Genomic DNA, 23,824 nt, shown 5'->3' with positions numbered 1-23,824 from the left:
TAATTAAGTAATTGCAAAGTAAGAAATCCCCTTAGAAAATGTATTTGTATATTTGGGGATTTTCATTTGAGGTTATGGACATGTTGGAAATGTTATTTTGTGTGCTGTGTCATTCATGATCTGAAAACAGGATGCTGACAATGTGTTTTCTGTCTGTGGCATTGAATCCATTGCTGCTTGTATGATATAATGAGATTTTTTCTTTTTCTTTCAACTGGCAATCCTTTAGAAAACCATTTTATGACTTTGCTTTCAAGTAAGACACTTGAGTTTTGATCTGAAACGGGTTTCCTTTTTCCAGTTGCAGTAACCTCTACTTTCTGCAAGATTTTTTAACAAATGAAGCAGCCCTACTTGACAATGCTCTTTTCTAAGCCATTTGCATGTCAGGTTATTCAACATGCAAAAGTTGAAGGTAGCACACATTTATCAGAAATTTTTTTCAGATCTATGAACCATTTTTTTGGTATTTCTAAGTGGTAGACTGGTACAATTACTGAGTGCTGCATTTTTTTAAGTGGTTAGATGAAAGCTCCACATCAATATTTTGAAGTTTTAAGCTCTTAGTCCAGTCTGTTGGACTCCTTGACTTTGATATAGACCAAAGGATCATCTGCTTGAGGCTTAGGATAGGGAGCCTAGGAATTCTGTGTCAATTCTCTCAAATAATGGACTGCTGCTTTGTTTTTTTGGTTTTTTATTTGGTTTTTTTTGTTTGTTTGTTTGTTTGGTTGGTTGGTTTTTTTGGTAGGCTGTTCTACAACAGTGGAAATTACTTTTCATGGCATAAAGATGGCAGTCAGGAAGTATTGTTTTTCAGTGCAAGCTGTGTTGCTTATACCAAGGACCAGTTTTCCATGATTTTGTTGAGTTAAAGTCAGTCTTGGACCTTTCCTGAGATCCCTGCCCGTAGGACTGTGGGATTTGTCAAACCTCTTGTACATAAGTTCCCAGATAAATTGAGGTGTTACAACCTGTCATTATGGAGCATTTGTCTTCAAAAACTAGAGATGGGAATTTTAATGATGTGATTTTCAACTTAGGATGAGAATAATTATTTGAGCTTGAATTTGTTCAGGTCATCTTTTTTCTCATACTAATTTTTTGACATAGAAAAACCGTGAGGTTTCTCTGGGTTGCTATTATACAAGCTGTTGAGGTTTACTAAGAAAAGAACTCTTTTCATTCTGTGGCCATCCTGAATGGATTTAGACTTCCTTATAGCTGTGTGTTTTGGTCGTCTGTAGCAGTAGGTGGATGCAGAATCACCTCAAGAAGTCTTAATTACAAATTTTGGGGGTTTTGTTGTGGTATCTTCATGCTCTCTGCTTTAATAAAAAGGACAAAGGAACCAGGAGAGGTAACCTCAGTCTCACCTACAGCTTGTATTGCCAGAGTTGAGTGGTGGATGTAGGTGCTGGTAGCCAGAGGTTTGCTCAGCCCTCTTCAATCTGTTACTTTAGATAACTCCTTGTTTGGATTGTGTCTAAAACCAATTCTAGGTGTGTGCTTAGTGAGCTGTCTTTTCCAGTGATATTTCTTCTAACACGTGAATAGCTCTTTTTAAAATTCTTCCCCCCCATTTTTTTTTTCCTTTCCTTTTCCATTTTGGTTAACAAACTATTCAAGGCTGCTAGGCTGCTCTTTTTCTGCACATGCCTCTGTATCATGTGCTTAACATCATATTGTTCATCTGCATTTCCTAGTCACAAGTACAGACCTGTGAAGATACGTGCCAGGTAATGAAGTGGTATTTTTGTAGTCTCTTGAGAAGCGACAGTTTTCATATTGATTGCTGCCTTTATAAGGAAAAATTTTAAGCTTATTTATCACACTATCTCATCTCTCTTCCTTGCACCTTTGTGTGCAAATATACCCAAGTGTGACATATTTGAAAAGAAAAAGTTAATTTAAAACTGGCACCTGCTTTGCTTTATTCCCATAACAATTTTTGAGATTCAACCTCTCTATGTAATTAGGTGTGTTTAAAAATTCCTATGTATCTAGTTCTTATTTGGGAGTGAGATGTTTAAGATCCATTCCAATGATCTTGGATCACCATCCATCATTGTTGATTACTATGCACCTCCTTTGCCCTGTAGCCACCTAACTTCTCAGACTATTTTCCCCAGGATCACCTTAGGTGAAGTAATGGAGGGAAACGAGCCCTATTTCTCTGTACCCTGGGGCTGCTCTTGAGTAAGGTAGTATGAAGAGCAAGCAACCTATAGCTTCATGCAAACCTACTTCAATCAAAAATTGGGACTATCCTGAGGTGGCATTCATGAATAATTCATATTTTCTCACCACCAATCATTAACATGACTCAGTTGGAGCCATAAAGATTTTAAAATGTTTTTAAAGCCTTAAAGCAGTGCATTTCTGATGGGACCTCAGTTCCAGTTGTTGTTTCCCACATAAGAGCTGGGAGATGCTGCTGGCCACCAAAGCAGCACAGCGGGACTGGTCTGTGTCCTTTGGGAGAGCTGTTTCAGACTGGGCTCTTCTTGTTACAAGGCAGTTGCTTTCCCCTGTGTACTTAAACACTAATGGCAGGCGTGCCCAGGGACCATATGGGGAAGGAGTACACATGTCATAAAAACTGCTCATTCTCCCAGCAGACAGATCGCATTCAGCAAGGCACTGAGCCAGATATCACCCACACACTTCAGTTTGATCGGTCCTGTTGTGGTACATTCTGAGGTAAAGACTATGTGTCAATTTTATACAGGAAATAGAAGCATAAACTTACTGAAGCATATTATTCACAATTTTTTTTTAGCTGAGTATGTCTGTATTCTGAATATAAACCTGATTTTCCTGAAAAGAAAAAAAATGTTAATTTTTTAAAATAGAGTTGTCTTATTTTGGGGCCTTTAAATGCCTATTATCTTCAGAAGTCTTCTTTAACAAGTGTTGTGCTCATGCTACGAAATGTAAAGGTTTAATGGAGACTAATGAACTGTTTCTGGGAAGGCTGATTACCTCTCCTTCTTTGCCATTCTCCTTTTAAAACTGGGCATGAGGTCTCTTTTGCACAACTGAGGGAAGAGAACAAGTTGTTTGAATGTGCTTATGGCATTTTAAGATCCAGGCATTAACAATACATTACTGTGAAGAAATGCAAGTGCTCATCTCTAGAAATAACTGTCATTGATTTGTTTCTGAACTATTTGAAGTCAATGGAAAAATGAACAAAGTCAAATAAAGTCATCTGTTAAGATGTCTGCACAACTATTTAAGTGATGCTATTTCCAGTTTAGTGAACTCATGTTTTGCACAATATAAAACAAATTTATCTGAAAATTCTGCAAGCATTTCTCAATTTACTTCTTCAGAGCTCTAACTTGACACAGAAGACCATTGATATTCATAGCTCCTAGGTATTTCTGCCATGCTTCCTTTTAGTGCAAGTACATAAGACGAAGTGGAGGTCACAGCTCGTAAATAGTGATATAGAATGAAAGTGCTAAACAGGGTTGCTTAAATATAAAATCATAGAATAGAATAATACAATGATTTAAGTTTGAAAATACCTTTAAGATGATCAAGTTCAACGATAAATCTAACGCTGCCAAGTCCACATCTAAAGCATGTCCCTAAGAGTTACATCTACACATCTAAATAGCTGCAGGGATAGCGGCTCAACCACTCCCCTGGGCAGCCTGTTCCAATGCTTGGCAACCCTTTCCAGAAGAATTTTTTTTCTAATATCCAATCAAAACTTCCCCTGGTGTAACTTGAGGCGGTTTCTTTTTCTGCTATTGCTTGTTACCTGTGAGAGGAACTGAAATTCCACTGCTAAAACCTCCTTTCAGGTAGTTGTAAAGAAGGATAAGGTCCCCTCAAACCTCATTTTCAACAGCCTAAAGAATCCCAGCTCCCTCAGCCACATCTCATCAGACTTGTGCTCCAGACCCTTCACCAGCTCTGTTGCTCTTCTCTGGACTTGCTCCAGCACCTCAGTGTCTTTGAGGGGCCCAGAACTGGACACAACACTTCTGTGGTGAGGTGTGGACTCACTGGTGCAGAGTACAGGGGGATGATCACTGCCCTGGTCCTGTTAACCACACTATTACTGATACAGGCCAGAATGCCATTGGCCTCCTTGGCCAGCTGGGCACATGCTGGCTTGTGCTCAGCTGGCTTCTGACCAGAACCTCCAGGCTCTTTTCTGACAGGCAGCTTTCCAGCCGCTCTGTCCCCAGCCTGTAGCGCTGCTTAGGGTTGTTGTGATCTAAGTGTGGGACCTGGCACTTGACCTTATTGAACTTCATACCACTGGCCTTTCCCAATCAATCCAGCCTGTCCAGATCCCTCAGCAGAGTCTTCCTACCCTCCAGCAGATCCACATATCCCCCCAGCTTAGTGTCATCTGAAGGCTTACTAGGAATGCACTCAGTCCCCTTTTCCAGGTGATTCATAGAGATATTTATCAGGACTGGCCCCAACACCAAGCCTAGGGAATACCGCTAGTGACCAGTCACCAGCTGGAGTAATTCCATTCACCATCATCCTCCAGGCCTGGCTCTCCAGGCAGTTTTTTTGCTCAGTGAACAGTGTGCCTGTTAATCCATGAGCAGCCAGTTTCTCCAGGAGAATCCTGTGGGAAAGGCTTAAAGTGTCAAAGGCTTTACTGAAGTCCAGGTAACTGCTGGTAATATACTGTTTCTTAAAGTCTAAGATTTCATATTAAGTATTTTTATTTTGAAATAGATTACCTATGAATTAAATGGAAAAGTCTTTGAATGAATCTGCAGATGTGAAATGATGAAAATATCCTAGCACATTTCACTCCTTCTGTCTTCTTCCCCTTTATCATTCAGAGCAGGATGTATGGAAGGGAAAACCTTCCAAGCATTTCCAAAAGGAAAAGATGACTTCTTCATTGAGGACTTGAGTGTTAGGAGAGGCATACTTTACTGTGAGCATTGACAGACAGTAGGGGGAGATGAAATGGAGGCTCTTTCACTAAAAAGCTGGAGGGCCCAAGCCTGGAGAGTCAGGCTGAAAAGGAAGACAAGACAAAGAAAGGATATTTGAAATGAAAATGTCTAATATTATTTTGTCAAACAAAATAGCCTTCAGAAGCACTTCTTTTTCCAGAGGGCTACCAATTAAAGTGTGTTCCTTCCAGGTGCTATTCTCAGTCTCTGCACCTTCTCATGTATGTACCCAGACTCAGCCTGGCTGACTGCTGTGTGGACAAGGAGAAGAAGAATGACAGAGTTGCTTCCCACCCAGACAGTTCACTACTGCTGCATGTACACAGGGTGCTCTAATTTTTTTTACCCTTACTGACTGACAGAAAATAAATACAAGTTTTTGGTGCTTATTTATACCACAATCTGTATGACAAAATTGATTTATTTGAGATGAAAATTGTAATTTATATTGAAAGATGGTTTCTTTTCAAATTGAAATGGTAAAAATAGTCTTATATTGGAAAATGAATGGGTGAGACCATTCACTTTGTATCTCTTTGACTTTACTGTTGTAATTGTTCATCCTGTATTTCAGCTTTGCTTGTCTGTTACACACATCTGACCTCACTGTATATTAGTTATGTGCAGCTGTCTTGTGAATGGACTGACGTGTGCTCACATTTTAATCTTAGTCAGCAAAGTGTCTGTATGAGATATGTGCTGCATGAGCTCCAAGAATAGCAGCATTACAAAACATTTGCTGCTTTCTTATTGCTTCTAGGGTATTTTTTAGAGTTTTCACAATTTTCTTAATAATTTGGGTTAATTGATCTGCCTGGAAAACCTAAATACCCTGCAACATTTGGAAATCTCACAGTGTAGTCTTACAGGAATGTCTTTGCCAAAAGGATTTGGTTAATGTCACAATAGACTGACACTTGAAGCTGAGTTGATCCCTGCATTTGGATAGGACACTCAGCCAGCCTTTAGCACTCAGAAGATTTGTGTGAAGAAGGGTTGTGAGGGGTTTCTTTGTTTCCCTAGAAACAAAGTGTCCTGTAGTGTCAGTCAGATAGGAGGGTAGCCTATAATTGTGGCAAAACAACAGGGTAAATTCTGAATTACAAAGATGAAGATGTAGTTAGTTATTAAAAGTAAAATAATGAGGAAATGTAAATGTGAAATGCACGAGGCATGTATCTCTGATACTTGTTACTGAGAGGTGATTTGGAGTTTTTGGTAAAGTATCTTTTTGAGTTTTTGAAAACAGGTAGCCTGAAGCTCCACCAAATGGTTTTAAGGGTATCTTTGTCTGAATTGCTTGATAGAGGTCAGTATATTTTCATCTTGGTTTAACTATTTTTTTGCCTGTGGAGTATGATTTATCCTTTAAAGAGCAGAAAGCACTCTTTCACCAAAATCTAGCTTTCTTTAAGAGGAGTACAATGTATGCTGTGGTATTGTGCATAATGTTTGACTGTTTGGCAGTGTTAGCTGTCTTTTGGTTTAACTAGCATTGAGAGATATCTTATGGCATGCTAATAAACTCCTAAGATTTTGGACTTGGTTTCATTTTCTTATGCTTGAATATTGTTCCCTGTAAAAAATGAAAATACTATACAGTGATAATTGGTAGTTATTAGCCTTCTCACACCTGGTCACATGTTAGTGAGTTCTCTGGCCTCAAGAACTGTTAGGTTTATTTGGAAATTGAGAGAACAAAAACAACCTGGATCTTTCCTCTGAGGTTGACTGTTTTAGAACTATCAAATATGATGTAATGTAAACTCTTCTACAGTGTGTGCTAGAAATGAGCTGCATATTCATAATGTTCTGTGAATCCTTTTTCTAGTGGTTTCTTGTTCAGGATTGTCTGGTTAATTCTTGTATCTGGACTCTTGTTTTCTGTAGCACCTTCAAAATAGCATAACTGGTAGTAATTGGATAAGAGTGAGGACTTATTCTTTCTGAAAACAGAACATTCTGGAACTGAGTTTTAATTCAGGCAACTGGAGGTTTTCAGAACATTTATTTCAAAGGAGAGGCTCTTCCTTCCAAACGTCTACTTCTGGCAGGATGTGATGGGCTGAGGAGGAGCACAGTGCTGGCTGGATGTGCTGGCTGCTGCAATACTGCACAGGGCTGCCTCTGCTGTGCCTGCCTGTGCTGAGAGCACAGTGGGGCTTCTTGAATTGCTGCTCAAAATGCTTCCCAGTGGGAATGCTGAAGGGAAGGATTCATGGAATTAATTCTTGTTTTCCCTTGCTGCTTGAGGTGTAATAGGAGGCAGTTCCTCATTTATGAGAAGTGTAAGTACAGAATATTTTGTTGTCTGGAAGTCCTTAGATCTTCTAGACATTTTCCCATAAGCTGTTAGGGTAATGTTAACATCAGGTTAAGAGACTACTTGAGACATGTCACCTTTTCAGAGAGAGAGCTAAGAGACACTTAACTATCCAAGAGGAGGTAGGACAGTTGTCTGTGTTATTTGTTCCTCTGATCTCCTTCCTGTATTCCTTGTTCAAAAGCAGTATAGCATTTCCTCAGGAAGCTCTTTTCAGAATTTGAAGTTCTAAACGATATGAGTGGCAAACTAAAAGTCTTCAAAAAGTAAACACCCTCATGTATCTTCTTTCCTTAATATATATATGTATTTATGTTAGACTTATCTAACTGGGTTGTCAAATTATGCTACTGCGTTTAGGAATAATAGGGAGAATAGCTTTAACAAATGCAGAAGTGAGTTTATGGGAATAGACCAGGCATTAGTTATTAATTTATATTCTGCAGGAGAACCTGTTTTATTCAGAGCTCTTGGAAAATGTTCATGGAAACTTTTAGGGAATTAGGACAGCTGGTCTAGCAGACTTTGAAGTCGGCAACACAGCCGGCTGGTCGGCATTCCCAGTGCCAACTGGCTCAGCAGCAAGTAGAGACAGCAACTGTGATTTTGGCTTAGGAAACCCTGTATATATAGAAGATGACTTGATGACAGGCAAGACTCAATAAATCTGGTGACATAACTGAACTTTGTTAACCAGTGTTTGCTCTGTTGGGATTAAACATCCCCCTATGTTTTCAATTAAAACTCATTATTTTTTCCTGTATTTTCTTTCTTTGGAGCAGGAACTTAGTATGTACTTCTCATCGACTGTCTTTTGGAATATTTGTCAGAACATTACTTTAACAGATGATTAATTAGATTTCAGCTACTGTATGTCATTGCTGATCTTTAGTCATTGTCAAATTTCAAGTGAAATGTCATCTGGAAGTAAGTCATATGCAAAGCTACAGTAGTTTGGCTCCGAATCCGTCAGTAGACTTTGTGAATAATCTGATTTCCTGAGAGGCTTGGATTTCTCACTTCATTGGCTGATTCTTTTTGCCTTATAGTACAAAAATAGAGAAGGAGAAAAAAGAGCATGCTAAGCTTCATGGAATGATTCGTACAGAAATAAGTGGAGCTGAAATTGCAGAAGAGATGGAGAAAGAAAGAAGGTTCTTCCAGTTACAGATGTGTGAGGTAAGATTCAGTGTGAAATTATTATTATCATTATCATTAATATTGTTATTGTGCTGTTTGTAGGAAATTTTTGAAAAATGCAATTGTTTAAGAGTAGCTGTGATATTAAAGGGAAATGCCAAGTTATTTGTTGACTCCATTTGTGAAAAAACATTTTTTTATTATCCTGATGGGCAAACTTTGCAGGAAATTTAGATATTTTCTAATTTCACTAAACAGCTAAATTAATGCAAATAAAACACTGAGAGATTATAATAAATCAGTCTTTACACCACTACTTCCCTGTAAGTTATTTTAAGCCCTTGATCATTCTCTGAATTGTTCCCTGTCCTGACAGCTGTTGCATTATTAGGAGGAGAGGCTCTAGTCTAGCGCACTGCTGGGTTGGTACAGGAAAAAAGTGCTAGGGATGGAATCTAATTGTCTTTCAAATTGTTTCAGAATGTTTCTACTTCAAAATCTCCGTGGTTTTGCAGTATGTTAAATCTGATGTGAATATTTTTGGTTCGAATCATTTAAGGATATGTCTGGTACCGTGGTTGGGAATTCAAGTTGCTGTGTTCTTTTTTAGTACACATTAGCCCAAAAATACACCATGGGTGTTTCTACTGCCTTTTCTGTGATGATGATAGCTAATTTGACTCATATGCCAGCATAGCATAACTGCAGTTGTCCTGGATATTACTTTTAGTAACTATATACACTCATACATAAGAGAAAAGCTTCACATTGCTATACAGAATCAGACTAAAATGTTCAAAACTGATTAAGGGATTCGAGTAACAAATAAACATATGGATGTTGTCAGCTAATTGCCCATCTATATCCTTCCTAAGAAACAACTAGGAACACATGCTTCTCTCTTGCTGTGTCACAATAAAAGAAGAGTTCACTTTAGTCAGTTGTAGTGATAATGAAGGGTGAAGTTTGTGAATTTGGATTAAATTACCTTCAATGTGGAACAGCTGAAGTGTATCCTGTATTTCTTCTGATTTTGAGGAAAATAAGTTTATACTCTGTTACCTCTGAATAGTTGTGAAAGAGATCTTTGGTTTTGTTTTGATAGTAAGTCAGAAGGGTGACATATTGAAGTTTTATCCTAAGTATAGACTAGTTCTCTATAAATTATGAGAGTGAACTGAATACCAAATGCCTAGAGCTCCGTTTTAAATTAACAGACAGCTGGAGAGGTGATTATTGTAACTAAATACTATCCAGTGCACATGACTACATTTAGGCTCATCATTTGTTCACCTGAACCAGCATAAGAAGCTGCAATATTGAAAGCTGGCACTTAGATGCTGCTTTACTTGAGCTGATTTAAAACATTTAGGGTGTATGGTGAGAAGGGGAAACTCAGATGCATTAAAGCATCATTAAGAAGACGTTCACTCCTTCGCTTGGAGGTCACTGGCTAAGTTAGGGTTAAAATTTATTGTCATTTAATGGACAGTTAAGAACTATGATATTTGATCAATCATACTTCTGCTTGCATGGCTGACATTTTATGTTATGATATTATGGGGAGGAGCTGCCACTTAATGTGGACTTTGATTGTGCCTTTTGCAAAAGGACAGTAATTACACTTCTTTTGCACTTGACAGTAGATTAATTGAAAAATCTCTTGCAAAACTGTAATTTGTTGTAATTACCATGTATAAGGATTTGATAAAGACAACTACAAAATCAACGGGCAGATTTCAAAACTTGTTAAAATAATCCCTCACTTTTATTTTAGCAAACTGCTTTCCTCCTTAATGACATCTGTTTGGTAATGAATTAACAACTAGTGAGATACATTTTTAGATGTGCTACTAGGTATAAGAATGGGTTCTTAAATATACTCTACAAACCCTTTCATGTTTTTTTTTTAACAGTGGCTTTCCTTAGGAGCCCCAAAGCATATTCTAACAATTTGAACAAATCATAGTGAAATGTCCTCACAGGATATCAAAAGTTAGCAGTGACAAGACTTCTTTTTGTGTGACTTAACTCATGAAGCCACGTTTTGCTGCATTTTCTTTTAGGTTTTGTAAATCTGCAACTTGTTGAAGTAGAAATGAAAATAAAGTGGAAAAAAAGCCCTGTAGCAGTAATAAATAATTTGTTTTCTGAATTACTGTTTTACAGTACCTACTGAAAGTCAATGAAATCAAGATTAAAAAAGGAGTGGACTTGCTTCAGAACTTGATCAAGTATTTTCATGCTCAGTGCAAGTATGTTTTACTTTTCATAATCTCTACACTAACTGGAACAACATTTTGTTTTCAAATTTTTACATCATCATAACACTTTTCTAGAACTTTTAAAATCTTAAGTTTCAGCTCTTCTTGCTGATGTCTTTTGACAGATTGCTTTTGTCAGATTAGTTATAGGTATTGTTACTATATTCTGAAACATGTAATGAGATTGAGCTTGTTAAATTGAATATAATTGTATGTTCCAAAGGAATACTGAACAATAATTTGCCATGTTTATAAACTACTCTTCAAACAGGGCTTTTAGTTTTATCTATTACTTTTAGTTTTGATGGACTTCTTTGAGTGTATCTAGCAATGATCTAAATTAATTATGTGCTCAAGAAAAATAAGTTGCATAAGCAGTGGAATAAAAGTATATTGAAAGAGTCACTCTTTTTCTAGTTAATTGGAGGAGGACCCAGTGGTAAAACACAAAGTTCTCGTTGGAATTATGTGCTTTTGCTATGATACTGTTACAAATCTGTCATGTAGCAATGAAGTTACAGCTATAAACTTGAAAGAGCCACTGCTAACTTGTTGAAATCAGTTAAGTTTTCATCTTAAAACACCAGTTTGCATCTATGTATTTTTTCCTTAATGCCTTTTGTTTTTAAAATCAGTTTCACTTGTAGTGTGTCATTAATCTGCTCTGTCCATTTAATAATATTTTAGCAATGTAAGTGCTGTGTTGCATTGTCACTTTCATGACTGCTTCCTGAGTGAAAATATTTTATGTTGCAAACAGTGCAGCAACATTTAATCAAATATGCATGTAACTGTGATTTCTTATAATTTATTTTTTAAATCTCAAATTATGTTTTTAAAGAACTGGAATACTTGGCATAGACAGCATTACTCTACCAATTCAAAATACATGTACTACAGAAAGATGTAACATTCTATAAGCTCACTTATAGAGCATAATTAATGCTTTGGAAACAGAAGGGTTTTCCTTTAGTAAAAAGATTGCATCAGACATAAAATTATGTGGCTTCAAGAAATCACAGTTATTTTATATGGAGTTTTGCTGTTCTTCAAGTGAATCTTACTTGTTCTGGGCCTTCACAAAGTGTGATAAGAACTTGTATTTGAGGTGAGAATGAGGAAAATTTATGTGGCAATGGATTGTGGCAGTTCTGAATCTAATTGCGGATTTTGCATGTTAGAATAAGCTACGATGGAAATAAAGAGGTGGATGAGTCAAAGATTAATTTTAAAAAGTTTACTATTTTGAAGTTTATGGCATGGCATAATAATATGCATGACTTACTTTGCCAACTTTTAAAGCAGAAAATTTAAAGTAAAGTTTCATAACAGCTGGCTTTTTGCTTTTCTTTTTAAGTTTCTTTCAGGATGGGTTAAAAGCAGTTGAAAGTCTCAAACCTTCAATTGAGATGCTCTCGACAGATCTTTATACAGTGAGTAGCAACATTTCATGTTTGTGTGGTAAATTTAGTTTTCTACAGTAGAAGCATTATCATTTTGGTTCAGGTTGCCTGGCTGCTTTAATAGTCAGCATTAAGGTTGAGAGTAGATTGTTGGTAAAGTCTTGTTTTAATATGACATTCAGAAGTCTTAGTTTCAGTTCAGGACCCCACTGTGTAAAATGTTATGAAAATAGCCTTTGCTCAAAAGTGTCTATTAAGTGGAAAATAACCTGTGGTTTCAAATGGAACACAAGGAAGCAAGAGCATTGTGAGGCAATATCAAAGCCTTAACCCAGCAATATCCTAACCATTATCAAGTTTTCTGAAAATACAAGGGAAAATAAACTGATCATATCTTTTCTTTTCACTTTCATTCTAACGGAATATTTCTCAAAAAATGAACCAATTAAGCAGCAAATTTTAAAGACCTGCATCAAAAGTTAAAAAAATGTTATTTTTAACCTGTGTTTTTCTTCATTCAAGATTAAACAAGCACAAGATGAAGAACGAAGACAATTAACACAGCTCAGAGATATTTTAAAATCAGCACTCCAAGTTGATCAGAAAGAGGTGAGCATATAAGGTGGTTTAACTTTGGAATACCTATTTTAGTTACTTGTAATGTAATGTTAATATTCAAAATAAAGGTATTTTAACTTTTATCAGACATTTAATTCCTTTTGTTAATTCATTTTTGTTTTGAGGCTGATGTTGAATGTTTCTGACAAAGGCATTTTTTACAAAAATGAATGCCCTCTAAAAATATGAGACTTACTGAAAATAATTTATTTTCATTACCAGTGTTGTAAAATATTTTGGATGGTGCAGTGTTGCTCAAACTGAGAATGAAAAAACTTGGGCAGTATCAAGAAGACCATATAGAACCTTATCTCACAATATTATTCCAAACTCTATAATGATTATGTAAAACTGAACTTCAAATCCCAAAACACCTCTGTCATCATCTGCAAAAAATGACAATCAAGTTTGGTACTCAGCTGCAAAATGCCAGTGTTCAGATGTGCAAGAGCTGGGTCAGTTTGGCAATCTGATAAGTATTTTTTGAGTTCCAATTATGATTGCCATTAGACTTAATGAATTCTGGAGTAGTCTCAAACTCTGATCTGGAAGTAAGCATCTTTTGTATAATGCAGTCCTAAATACTGGGTCTACTTTTGTTTCAGATTGCTAGTGCCTCCTCTTCATATAAATAAAAGCCAGCCAGCTTCCTTTGTGTGGCTGCTGGGCCATGAGTGAGTGATGAACGAACCACCCCCCACTTTTCAGATTCTCTTTCTGAGTGGGATCACAATGAAATAGTTTAGTCTGCAGAACTCAGACTTCCTTGATCTTTTCCGGTCTTGCTTTGATCCTCCCCTAAAAGTTATGGTGCCTCCTAGCTCTTACTGGTGACAGATGATGGTTGTTGAGCAATGTAGTCTAGTGAAAGGTGTCCTTGCCCACAGCTGGAGGCTGGACTTGATGATCTTTGAAGGCCACTCCCAACCCAATCCATGTGATTCTGTGACTTGCAGACAGGCATTTGGAATGGTCTGGAACACTCCTCACTTTGTCACCTTGGGAAGTTTGTGATAATGACCATTGTGTACAAAGTCCCACAAGATCAGCAAGCACTTCCTTAGAAACTTGCCTGGAATTCAGGACTCACTGATTTGCCAAAAACTTCCAAATTTGAGCTTGGTAGAATGAGACACTAGGGAACCTCGTGGAAGTGGTGACACTGCTTTGGGTTAGCCGTTGATTGCCCGCTCCCAAGAAAGAGCTTTTACTGTTTGGGGTGTGTTAGCAGGTGTCCTCTTTTAGTTGGGTCTGTGGCTTTCTTGGTTGCTGGGAATGTCTATCAGTAATACTGATATTAAATATATATGGAAGATGTGACAAGTACACATTTTTTCACATACTCAAAAATTAATAATACACATACATTTATTATTTCTGCTGAGTTTGTGACATTTAGAAATACAAGTATAAAAAGTGCTTTATGCTGTAGTCATTATTTAGTAATTCTTCAAATTTAGATATAGATGCTTACCTGCAGAGCATGAGAATTACTATAATTATTTTTAAAGCTTTTTCCAAACATCAATTAATCAGTGGGATGCCAAAGAGTTCCAGTGGGATGCCAGAGAGTTCTTATATAATTTACTGTACAACCCACTAATATTATTCTTGTTGCACTGTAATTTTCTTTACTATAACTGATTTCTTTTTCCTTCCTGAAATGCATTTACATTTTGTGACCGAAGTCTAGGAGAGTAAGTGTTACTATGTTTTAATCAAAATAGTGGCATGATTTGCATTTAGATTTCAAGAAACTGGATTTTTCCTCTGAGCTTTTGTCTGTTGTAATGAAAAGATTAGTTCTTTCTCCTCTTTGGTGTATTTTATTACCCCCCCCCCCCCCCCCCAAAAAAAAAAAAGAAAAATATTATCAAAAAATTTATCAGACTCGTCTTGGGAAAGAAAATTGTTGTAAGACAAATTGGTGATTACCTTTGTACTTTCTTTTGGAAATTAAATCCAGTTGCTTGATTTGATGTTCTTGCAAGATTTTGAAGATATATGTATTTTTAATTAAAATGGACTTAATGTATGAAATGACAGAATGTTGACAAACATTGTTCCTGTTACGTTAAAGAAATTTAACACACACAAGCACTCTTGGTGAACCTTTTTTTTGTTGTCCCTATGGTTTTGTTGTACATAGTTTCTTCCTGCACACAACTTCATTAAACATACTCCTAAAAGTTTAAACCTACTTTATATGGAAACTTTACTTTTAAATGTTATTTTGTGTACACCTTCATAATTTTTAATTTTTAAGCTTTTAGTTTTCAAATGTAGAAGTTCTACAAGTTTCAGAGTCAACCTTAGAGTTGTATTGCCTTAACTGTTCTTGTTCCCATGACCTTGGGTGAGGTCACCTCCTGTGACTGTAGTGTTTAGATTCATTTCTGCTTCTTTGTTAGAACCTATAATCTATTTAGACCACTGCAAAATAGGATATGTGTTGTATTTCTTGACAAAAATTACGGTAGTTTTGCTATAAGAGAGGCTGCCTGCAGGGGTTCTGATAGATATGTGTTTTGGAGACTTTGTGGGGCTGTAATAGGGACAGGGATGGATCTCAGGAACATCCTCCTGGCAATTATCCTGCAAATGTCAGAGACGCTCAGGCTCTGGAAAAGCCATAAGAGCTTTTTTTGGCAGCTTTGCACAGAGGAATGATCTAAACAGTCTAAAATCCCACTCCCTGGGAGCCGTGGAATGGCTAGCCAAAACTTGTTCTGTATAGGTTGAAGCACCTTGTAGTTATGTTCACATTGTGGAGCTGATAAATAGGATCTCAGAATATCTCTTATCAGTATTCACAGACCATCTTTAGAGAATACTGTTTTCACATTTCTTTCATTTTTGGCTCTGCTGTTCAGCTTGACTTAAAAGTTAGTATATCTTCATAGACTTTGCAAGAAAGAATTTCAAACCTTTCTATGGTCAGTGAAGTGATTCACTAAGAACATGCTGCAAATTTTAAATGACTCACTTATTTTTATATGCCTATCTACATTTCGAAGTTGATAAAGTGGTCAAAGTTCAGTTCCTTAGGCTTGTGTACTTCAGCCTGTTCTGATTTTGTTATGTTAAGATATACTTAAAATGACAATACTCTGCCCTAGGTGTGTGTCCTTTAGCCTGCAGTATTCCATTTCCTCCCATAGGTAATGGACATTGTTTCTGCTTCTCCAATGAGGCTACTGGGTCTGACCCTGTTATCTGTGATTTCTATCTCTGTTTTGTGTAGTATGCAAACCAGAAATAAGGGAAGATCCTTGGAGTGCCTGCTTATGGAAAAGGCATGCTGAAAGGAAGGATATTAATTGTGGTGGTGATTTGTGGGGTGGCTACCGTCTCTTAGGAGCTGGATCAAAATCATGAACTTCTTGTCAGACAGCTGTGGAAAACCATCATTTGGCAGTCACATTGGACAGTATTGATCTGGACATGACCTGAACTGAGAATTTAAAATGAACAATATGTTTATCCTTAAGATCTTTTAATGAAATAGTATTAAATTTTTTAGATCCTGTTCAGAGTCATGAATGTGTGGAAATACACGTCAGCTGCTGCAGCTTCCTCTCCTGCTGAAATGAGGCAGGAAGCTTGTATTATTGGTTTGCCACTTTGGCCAAACACAGCAGCTGAGCATAAACAGATGAAGGGAGGTAGCTGAAATGAGGCAGAAAATAATGCACAAAAAGTAGCAGCACAGACTAATGGGAATGGTACTATGAGCAGGTGTTGGAGGTCATCAGTAATCTTTACATAATTGAGGATGGGGAGAACTGAAATTCATTTCCTGTCAGGCCTCTAATCTTGTGAATGGAGTTCCTTTACTGGCTAATGGGAGGCAGAGATCAAGGCATTGGTAGGGCACAATAGGCAGTGTCAGATCAGATTTTCTTCAAAAGTCAGTAAATGTATGCATGCAGCAGTTTTTAATGAGTGACAGGAATATTTTAAAAATGTTGTTCTGGCTTTATGTTGTGCAGAGTGCAAAACCAAATAATTATAAGTAAACCAACTAGAAAGGAATGATAAACAGACTGGTTTAAATCTAAAGAGATGCTTTGTCAGGTTCAGACAGCTAAGTGGTAGTTCTTTAGGCCTTTTAAAAGCTCTGATGGTGTTGTAGCTACCTGGTATGGCTTCCTGGATCACGTGCTGAGAGGCAGGGAGAGGGCACAGGTTGCTTCTCTTGAAAAGGAGCACCAAGGAGTGCTGCAGCCTGTGCAGAGCTCAGCTCATGGCTCTCAGGACCACTGAGCTCCTGCAGTGTATTCAGGATGAGCCTGAAATCCTGCAGCTTGGAGGTGAGGAGTCCTAAGCACTCTGAACGGAGCTGTAGGTGGGAGCTCTGTCCCTACCATCATGTTTAGAATTGCTCATAGTCATATGAGTGAGCTGCTTTGTGTCTATTTTCCTTACTATACTTGTATTATATGCCATATGTAGCACAAGAATAATTATGTCCATAGAGAAATGACAGTGGAAAAGAAAAAAAATGAAAATTTGAAGTAGTAGTCACTGTTACTTTGTGCATTTATAAGTCCATTCTGTCATGTTACTGCTGGTAATGTGGTATGACACATCAGATTCCTCCTTTTCAGGTTCTTATTTTTTAAGAAGTTGGACTCTTACAGCAGTGGGTCCTGCCTCTGGGTCGTTCTGAGAGCAGTGAGAAGGGTTCAATTAATCCTTGTCTCTTCCTGTCTCAGAATTCTACTTTCTTCCAGATATTTTGCTTTAAATTATTCTTTTTTGGAAATGACTTTTCAGTTTTCCTGTATGACTCCTGAACTATGTTTCCAGGAGGACTCTTCTGCTTTTCAAATTGATGTATGCAATTATCACTTCTTCAAATTGATGTATGTAATTATTTTTTCAGTGGAAGAGTACACTAGGAATTGCAGGTAATAATAGTCTTTAGTGTTTGTATCTTGCTGTGTTTACATGAGTTGGAAAGGCCACTGCTCAACTAAGTTTTGGGTTAAAACCCCTATATATTAAGACCAAAAGTAAATATAAATAAAGGCAAGTAAAAAGATTTTGGCAGGTGCTGATAATGGATGCTTCTCAATTTTTTTGTGCCCTCTGAAAAAATAAATTGATCTTGTTCTATTTTATTGAGGAGGGAAATTGTGCTTCATTTGGCCTGTTGGATTAGAGCAGGAAGGAAAAGCTGTGAAACTCATTAATGGGGAAGTAGTTTGGTTCAAAGTGTGGAATGCATCACAAATTGCTGTTGATTATTTCAGGATTCTCAGATTCGCCAGAGTACAGCTTACAGTTTACATCAGCCTCAGGGAAACAAGGAACATGGCACTGAGCGCAGTGGCAGTCTGTACAAGAAAAGTGATGGGTAAGTACTGCTGCAGTTTGCTGGGAGAAATATTAGGCCCTAAGAACTCAAAAAATGTAATACAAAATATGTTTAAAACTGTCACCTTTCTTTTTTCTTTTTATACTAGAATCAGAAAAGTGTGGCAGAAAAGGAAGTGCTCAGTTAAAAATGGTTTTCTTACAATTTCCCATGGTACAGTAAGTATTTGTTTACAGTATTTTATGTACATGGTTGCTAATACAGAAAGGCAAGCTATGCTGGTCTATATTTATGATTTGGAATTAGCTAGATTCCTGATGCAGTGTTTTGAATATGAGGAATATATTTTTTAAGGCAGCCTTTTAGAAATATATCAAGACATACACAGTATCTAAAAAATACAGCTGTTTTAATGTTCATGACTGTTAATGGGAAAAAAGGTCTTTTTTAGTGACTCAGTTCTTGTAAATGTACATATTTTACCGGGCTATCTAAAAATACAAATTCTAATTTTATTTTTTTTTAAGGTGTGGTTGGGCATTAAGCCATTTTTTAGATATGAATTAAACAACTTTTTATATTTGCAAGATAAACTGAGAGTATGCTGAATTGCATTTCTCCCCCAGATTTGCTGCTGTATGGTAGTCTGTTAGCTCCTTAGGATACTAGGAGTAGCTGTTGGGGAAAATCAAGTTTAAAAACAACTTCTACGAGAATGACAAGAAATAGAGAATTACAAATTCATCTTTATTACTGCTACCAATATTTGAACATATTAACTATAACTATTAAACATTTGTCAAAATTTAAAAACTTTATGCTTTCATGGTTTAGACTTTTTGTACTTCGCCTTCAACTTAGTTGTGCTTTCCTGTAACATTTTTTGTATTGTTTTCTCAAAACTTTTAAGAAAGTTTCTTGAGGCAAAAAATAACTCAGTGTCAGTATTTCCCATTCTTGGTCTAATAAACAGCCCTGTTTCTTGTTCCTGTTATGAACTGTTCTGTTCTTCATCCTGTTATGCCTGTTGCTATGACTACAAGTTGACCCTGGCAGCAAAAATGAATCAATCTCTCATTTGTGCATCTAAGCACAAGCTGCTGCCTTCAGAATTGATAATCAGGAGTTAAGGAGGAGTGTAAAGTCAGGCCTGCAAAGCAGAGTCCTTACTATGGCTTTGGAATTGTCCACTTGTTTATGCCTCTTCTCATTTGGGTGTGTGGGAGTGTGTCTTTCTCAGAGGGAAGTCTGTTGGTGTATTCTGTGGTGGTGTCTCCATGTGCCGTGATTGTGCCTGATGTTGGACATGTTGTACTGGTACCAGTAGGAATGTAGTTGGGAGAGCTCAGAGCTGGCAGAGGCTACAAAATCTACTTGTGGAGCAGAATTTGAAAACTTTCACTTGCAAGTACAGTTACTGAGTCTATCAAGATACTGTTTTCTTCTCTTTTTATAAGCTGTGTACTGGATGGTCTGACATTTTTAGAAGCAGTATGTTCCCACTGAAATCAGTGGAGCCATGGAGCCAGTGGAGCTGGAAATCATTCCTAAGGGAAGAATTCAAATGTGAATTTAGATAGGTGCATTGCACAGGTTTGGTCTCGATATTTTTATATTGCAACATTAAAAAAGTCCCTCCTTGTTTTAAAATATACTCCTAAAAGGTATTTTCACTTATTTGCTCACTTCCCCCTTATATATTGATGATAGCTTTATGTAAAAAATTAATTAATGTTTCACAGACACTGAAACAGGTAGAAGTTATTTTTGTTAGTTAAATTTTTTCTAGGCTGCTCTGAATGTCTTCTGAGAATTTCCAAGCTTCTCAGGGTTGATATCTCCTGGTCTCTGAAATATGATGTATTGTTCTCTCATCCCAGAGAGACCAAAATCTCATCTCATCAAAATCTCAGAAATTCCATTGTCAGTTTTGCTTTCTTTATCAAACACAAATTTGTAAATACTTCTCCTTTAAGGTCTAAGTATTCTTCATGGATTTCTCTTCTTTGGTCATGTAGCCTATCTTTATGAGGGACTACTTTGTCAGTCTCTAGAACAGCTATCTTCAAGCAATTGCAGGTTCTTAAACTGGCCTGTCAAGTGCTTTCCTGATGGATGGAGAGAATGTGTTTGGTTCTCTGTCAGTCACCCAGCTGTGACCCTCTATGTGCCTGCCTGCATTGGCATATGTGCAGAAGTTATACTTTAGACAGCTAAAAGCTTCAAAGAAATCAGCATTTGTACATTTAACATATGTGGATGAAAAACAATGATAGAAGAAGATTGAAACATGTAATTAGGAATTCCTAAGTCCTTTCCAGATCAAGAATTCCCAAGGCAAAAATATTTCAGAAACATCAGACTCCTCAAAGCTGGATTTGTGTTTAAAGAAGTTTTGCTGGTTGTTTGCAAAAGAAAGAATATAAGAGACTCCTTATCAAAACTTTTTTTGTTGGTCTTTCTTTACTGCTGAAAACCTTACCATGATGATTAAAAGGACGATCTGAAGGCAAAACAATCAGATTTCCTGTTTTTATTTTGAAATTGATCACTGATATCCAGAAGAAATGCATTATGAAATCAGCCAGTCTGTTAGTAGACATATTTGTTCATGCCTTTTGTAAAATCAGCTCTATGTCTCCTGTATTGTCTCAGAAGCCTAACTTTTTGATTCCTACACTTCTGTTTGTTGCTAGAACAGTTTATAAGTCAGTTTTGATGGATAGAGAGTTGCCATTTTTGCTGGAAGGAACATGAGTTGATGATCAGGTCTGTGTATGGCATGAAAGGTGGCAGCACTTTTCAGGGTGTTGGCATGTTAACATGGGTGTCCAAAAACTCAGCAGTAGTCTGAAATTTAATCAGAGACTCAATCAGGAAAGTAAATCTCAGATGTTTCAAACAAATAGTGTAATGTTAGTTACATTTGTTAGTCTTTTCCATGTCTAGTGTCTCCTAATCCTGCCAAGTGTCTGAATCAGTGTGGCTAAGGAGCTCACACAGCCTTACCTCCCTTTGTCTTTAAGCTTCAACTTCTCCCCAGGCAGCATCTGCCATGTAATGGAAGTGTGGTGGGCACAGACCGGGGAGGCTGCTGGAGAAAAACTGTTAGTCAGCTGCAGGATGGAAGCATGAATGAGGTGCTATCAGCTACACATGCACAGGGTTTTTAATACCCTTGTTGATGCTGACTTCAAGTTAGGAGTTCTTCAGATAAAAGCTCAAGAATATGTATGGATTCCAAGCTCAGCATATTTACTCAGGATATGCTATTGGTGTTGCAGCCATTTCTTTGGGTTGCCAGATTGTGATACTGAGTTCTTCTGCTGCATTCTCCTGTCCCAAGGGACAAGTCCTGTGGGCATTGCTCCTTCAGACCCCTCTAAAGCATTTTATCGCATTCATTTACAGCTTCGTAAGTTAGAGAAAACTAATTAGGTCCCAAATACACTTCAGAGCCAAAGTCTTGGGGCAAGGGGATTTTCTCTTAAACATGAATTGCATTTTTACATTCTGATAGAGCCTGTGAGAATGGTATATATGACTTGCCCCAGTGTCTTTATAATTAATAATTTAGAAATATTTTTATATATTTATATATAATTTATAACTAAATAATTAAAACTGTATGCACTTTTACTACTAAAAGGAAGGCTGGAATTGGAAAACCTATTTATTAGGCAGAGAATACAATGTGTTAGTCAATAAATTGTCATCTTGCTGCCTCCAAAACCTCTCTTGGGTATAATTTGTATTACATTGCCCAGCAAGTGACCTGCACATTTATTGTTTCAAAACTTGCACGACTTTGTTTTGTCTGCTGCTTATGCTGGGCAAAGCATGAGCATACTATTTTTCAAGGACACCATGCTTTTTTTTTTTCCCCTAACAGGAAAAAAATACCTAATTGTTTCCTTTTTTATCTTTGTCCATGCTTTTGATTTTTTTTTTAAACTGGTCTGCAGATATAATGGTACTGTTCTTTTTTGGCCAGCTATATTGTTTTGTCAGATTGTTTCAAGGGAATCTGTAATCTTTTGACTTGTTGTCCCTCATTTTTTTGAATTAAATGTTTTCATCAATAAATTTAGATGAGATTGTGAGAATATCTACATTTCTTATGATTCATTGCAAGTTATCACATTATGTGATAGTAGTAGCTTCATTTGGTAATAGTTTTGTTTAGATATTTAAATCTTATTTTAGCAACTCAGTCTATAAATATTGTAAGAATGCAACAATAAGTGTGGTAATGAATTTGTGGATATTGCTATCCTTATAATAGTTCTTTCCTAATGGTTTAATGATGGTTTAATGATTTTTTAGATATTATTTTCTAGAGCAAAGGTTGACTAGTTAAATCTGCTTTCTAATTTAATTATTTTAAAAGAAGAGTGGAAGTTGTTATCAATTGTAGGGAGTGAAAGCCATTCCTCAAGTCAAGGTTGCAAACAAATCTTTCTAGGTACTACCCCAGGTCTGTAGCACAGGTAGATTAAGGGAAAGAAGAGTGCAGAGATGCTGTTTGAAAAGGTCTTTGTAGCCTCTATGAGTCTTTCAAAATGCAGGTTCCTTGTAAATCTTGTTCTTAGTAAAACACTGTCACTTTCTGTTCAAAAAGAAACTGAAATAGCTGAGGGGAACTTGACTAGAAAATATATGTCATTATAAAATATACATTATTTCACTAGATTTTTTAGTAATCAGCTAGCTCAGTTTACTTTTTTATGTTTGCTGGAAGACTCCTCTGTGAAAACTTACTTTCCTTCACTTAATTCCCTTTAGTGATTTAAAAATTCGGCATTTGTTCTTAACTGGCTATTTGGGGACCCCTTAAAGGCATTAGCAGAAGTCAAAATAATTAATTATTGATAACTAAACAAGTAATTTTTTAAAACTAAATGTCTGAGTTTTAGGGGATTAAATATATGGATGAACCTGTCTCTTTTTCATGCCCAGTTCCTTCAGGTAAGTTTTCCTGGTTAGTTGTAATTAAAGAGATTCTACCCTTTTTCCTTTCAAAATTCTAGTGTCTATCCAGCTACCAGTAAACAAAGTCATCAAATAAAAGTAGCTTATGAACCATGATGTGGAAGAAAACATGAATGAAAACTTGGGGACCTTAAAAATTTAACAGCCATTTGCCAAGTCTTTTTGGCCAGTGGGACATTATCCTGTGCTTTCAATCTGCACCTTTCAGTCAGTGTGGGTGTACTAAAATGTGTATGTTTTATCTTCAAATAGGCTAACCGACCTCCAGCAAAGCTCAATCTGTTAACCTGCCAAGTGAAAACAAACCCTGAGGAGAAAAAGTGTTTTGACCTCATATCACGTAGGTTTGTTGTTCAGGTCTTTTTACTTGCAGCTCATAGCAGAATTTTGCATTATTTCTGTAGATGTGTCAGTAATCCACTAGAACATTTTTGCCATTGTAGAAGGCTTCCCTTTATAAAATGCCCTTCCTATGACAATTTGACCTTTCAGTTATTTTAGCATAATGCAACTAACTGTGCCTGTTTCTTTGGAAAACCATTTGTATTTAAAAGCTGTCTTCACTTCTTTTTTCTATTTAATTTTTTGCTGTCTTACAGCACAGTAACTATTTTTTGCTATGACATCACTCTTCATACTAAAAATATCCTAGCTCATCATCTTGAAAAGTTAAAACTTGTGCACAAGATCAAAAGGTGCTTGTTAAACTTTTTAAAATTTAAGTCTGGTGGTTGCTATGCAACTGTGAAGAAAATACTAAAAACATTTTCTGGTTTTATTATTTCATAATAGATAGAAAGGTGAGATAAAGAATC

The 23,824-nt window shown here is 36.7% G+C and overlaps 1 protein-coding gene across 5 annotated transcripts in view; it reads left to right on the top strand.

The window, feature by feature from the left end:
* Window positions 1–23,824, top strand: part of ASAP2 (ArfGAP with SH3 domain, ankyrin repeat and PH domain 2) — an 84,640-nt gene that overhangs the window by 34,745 nt on the left and 26,071 nt on the right. For 3 of the 5 annotated variants that reach the window (XM_071441006.1, XM_071441002.1, XM_071440995.1), the window contains exons 6-12: window positions 8,319–8,448; window positions 10,579–10,664; window positions 12,031–12,106; window positions 12,599–12,685; window positions 17,953–18,056; window positions 18,166–18,235; window positions 23,262–23,349. In XM_071441006.1, the coding sequence (XP_071297107.1) occupies window positions 8,319–8,448; window positions 10,579–10,664; window positions 12,031–12,106; window positions 12,599–12,685; window positions 17,953–18,056; window positions 18,166–18,235; window positions 23,262–23,349 (641 nt within the window). Of the gene's footprint in view, window positions 1–7,214; window positions 7,235–7,806; window positions 7,921–8,318; window positions 8,449–10,578; window positions 10,665–12,030; window positions 12,107–12,598; window positions 12,686–17,952; window positions 18,057–18,165; window positions 18,236–23,261; window positions 23,350–23,824 lie in introns of those variants that run through there. The other 2 variants (XM_071441024.1, XM_071441014.1) reach the window with 2 other exon arrangements.

Source organism: Agelaius tricolor, unplaced genomic scaffold (assembly GCF_023055355.1).
Source record: "Agelaius tricolor isolate 1412-34295 unplaced genomic scaffold, bAgeTri1.0.p SCAF_1, whole genome shotgun sequence".
In the NCBI taxonomy this organism is placed as follows: Eukaryota; Metazoa; Chordata; class Aves; order Passeriformes; family Icteridae; genus Agelaius; species Agelaius tricolor.
Note: the sequence above shows the minus strand (reverse complement) of the source record. Positions and strands in the feature narration are given on the sequence as shown.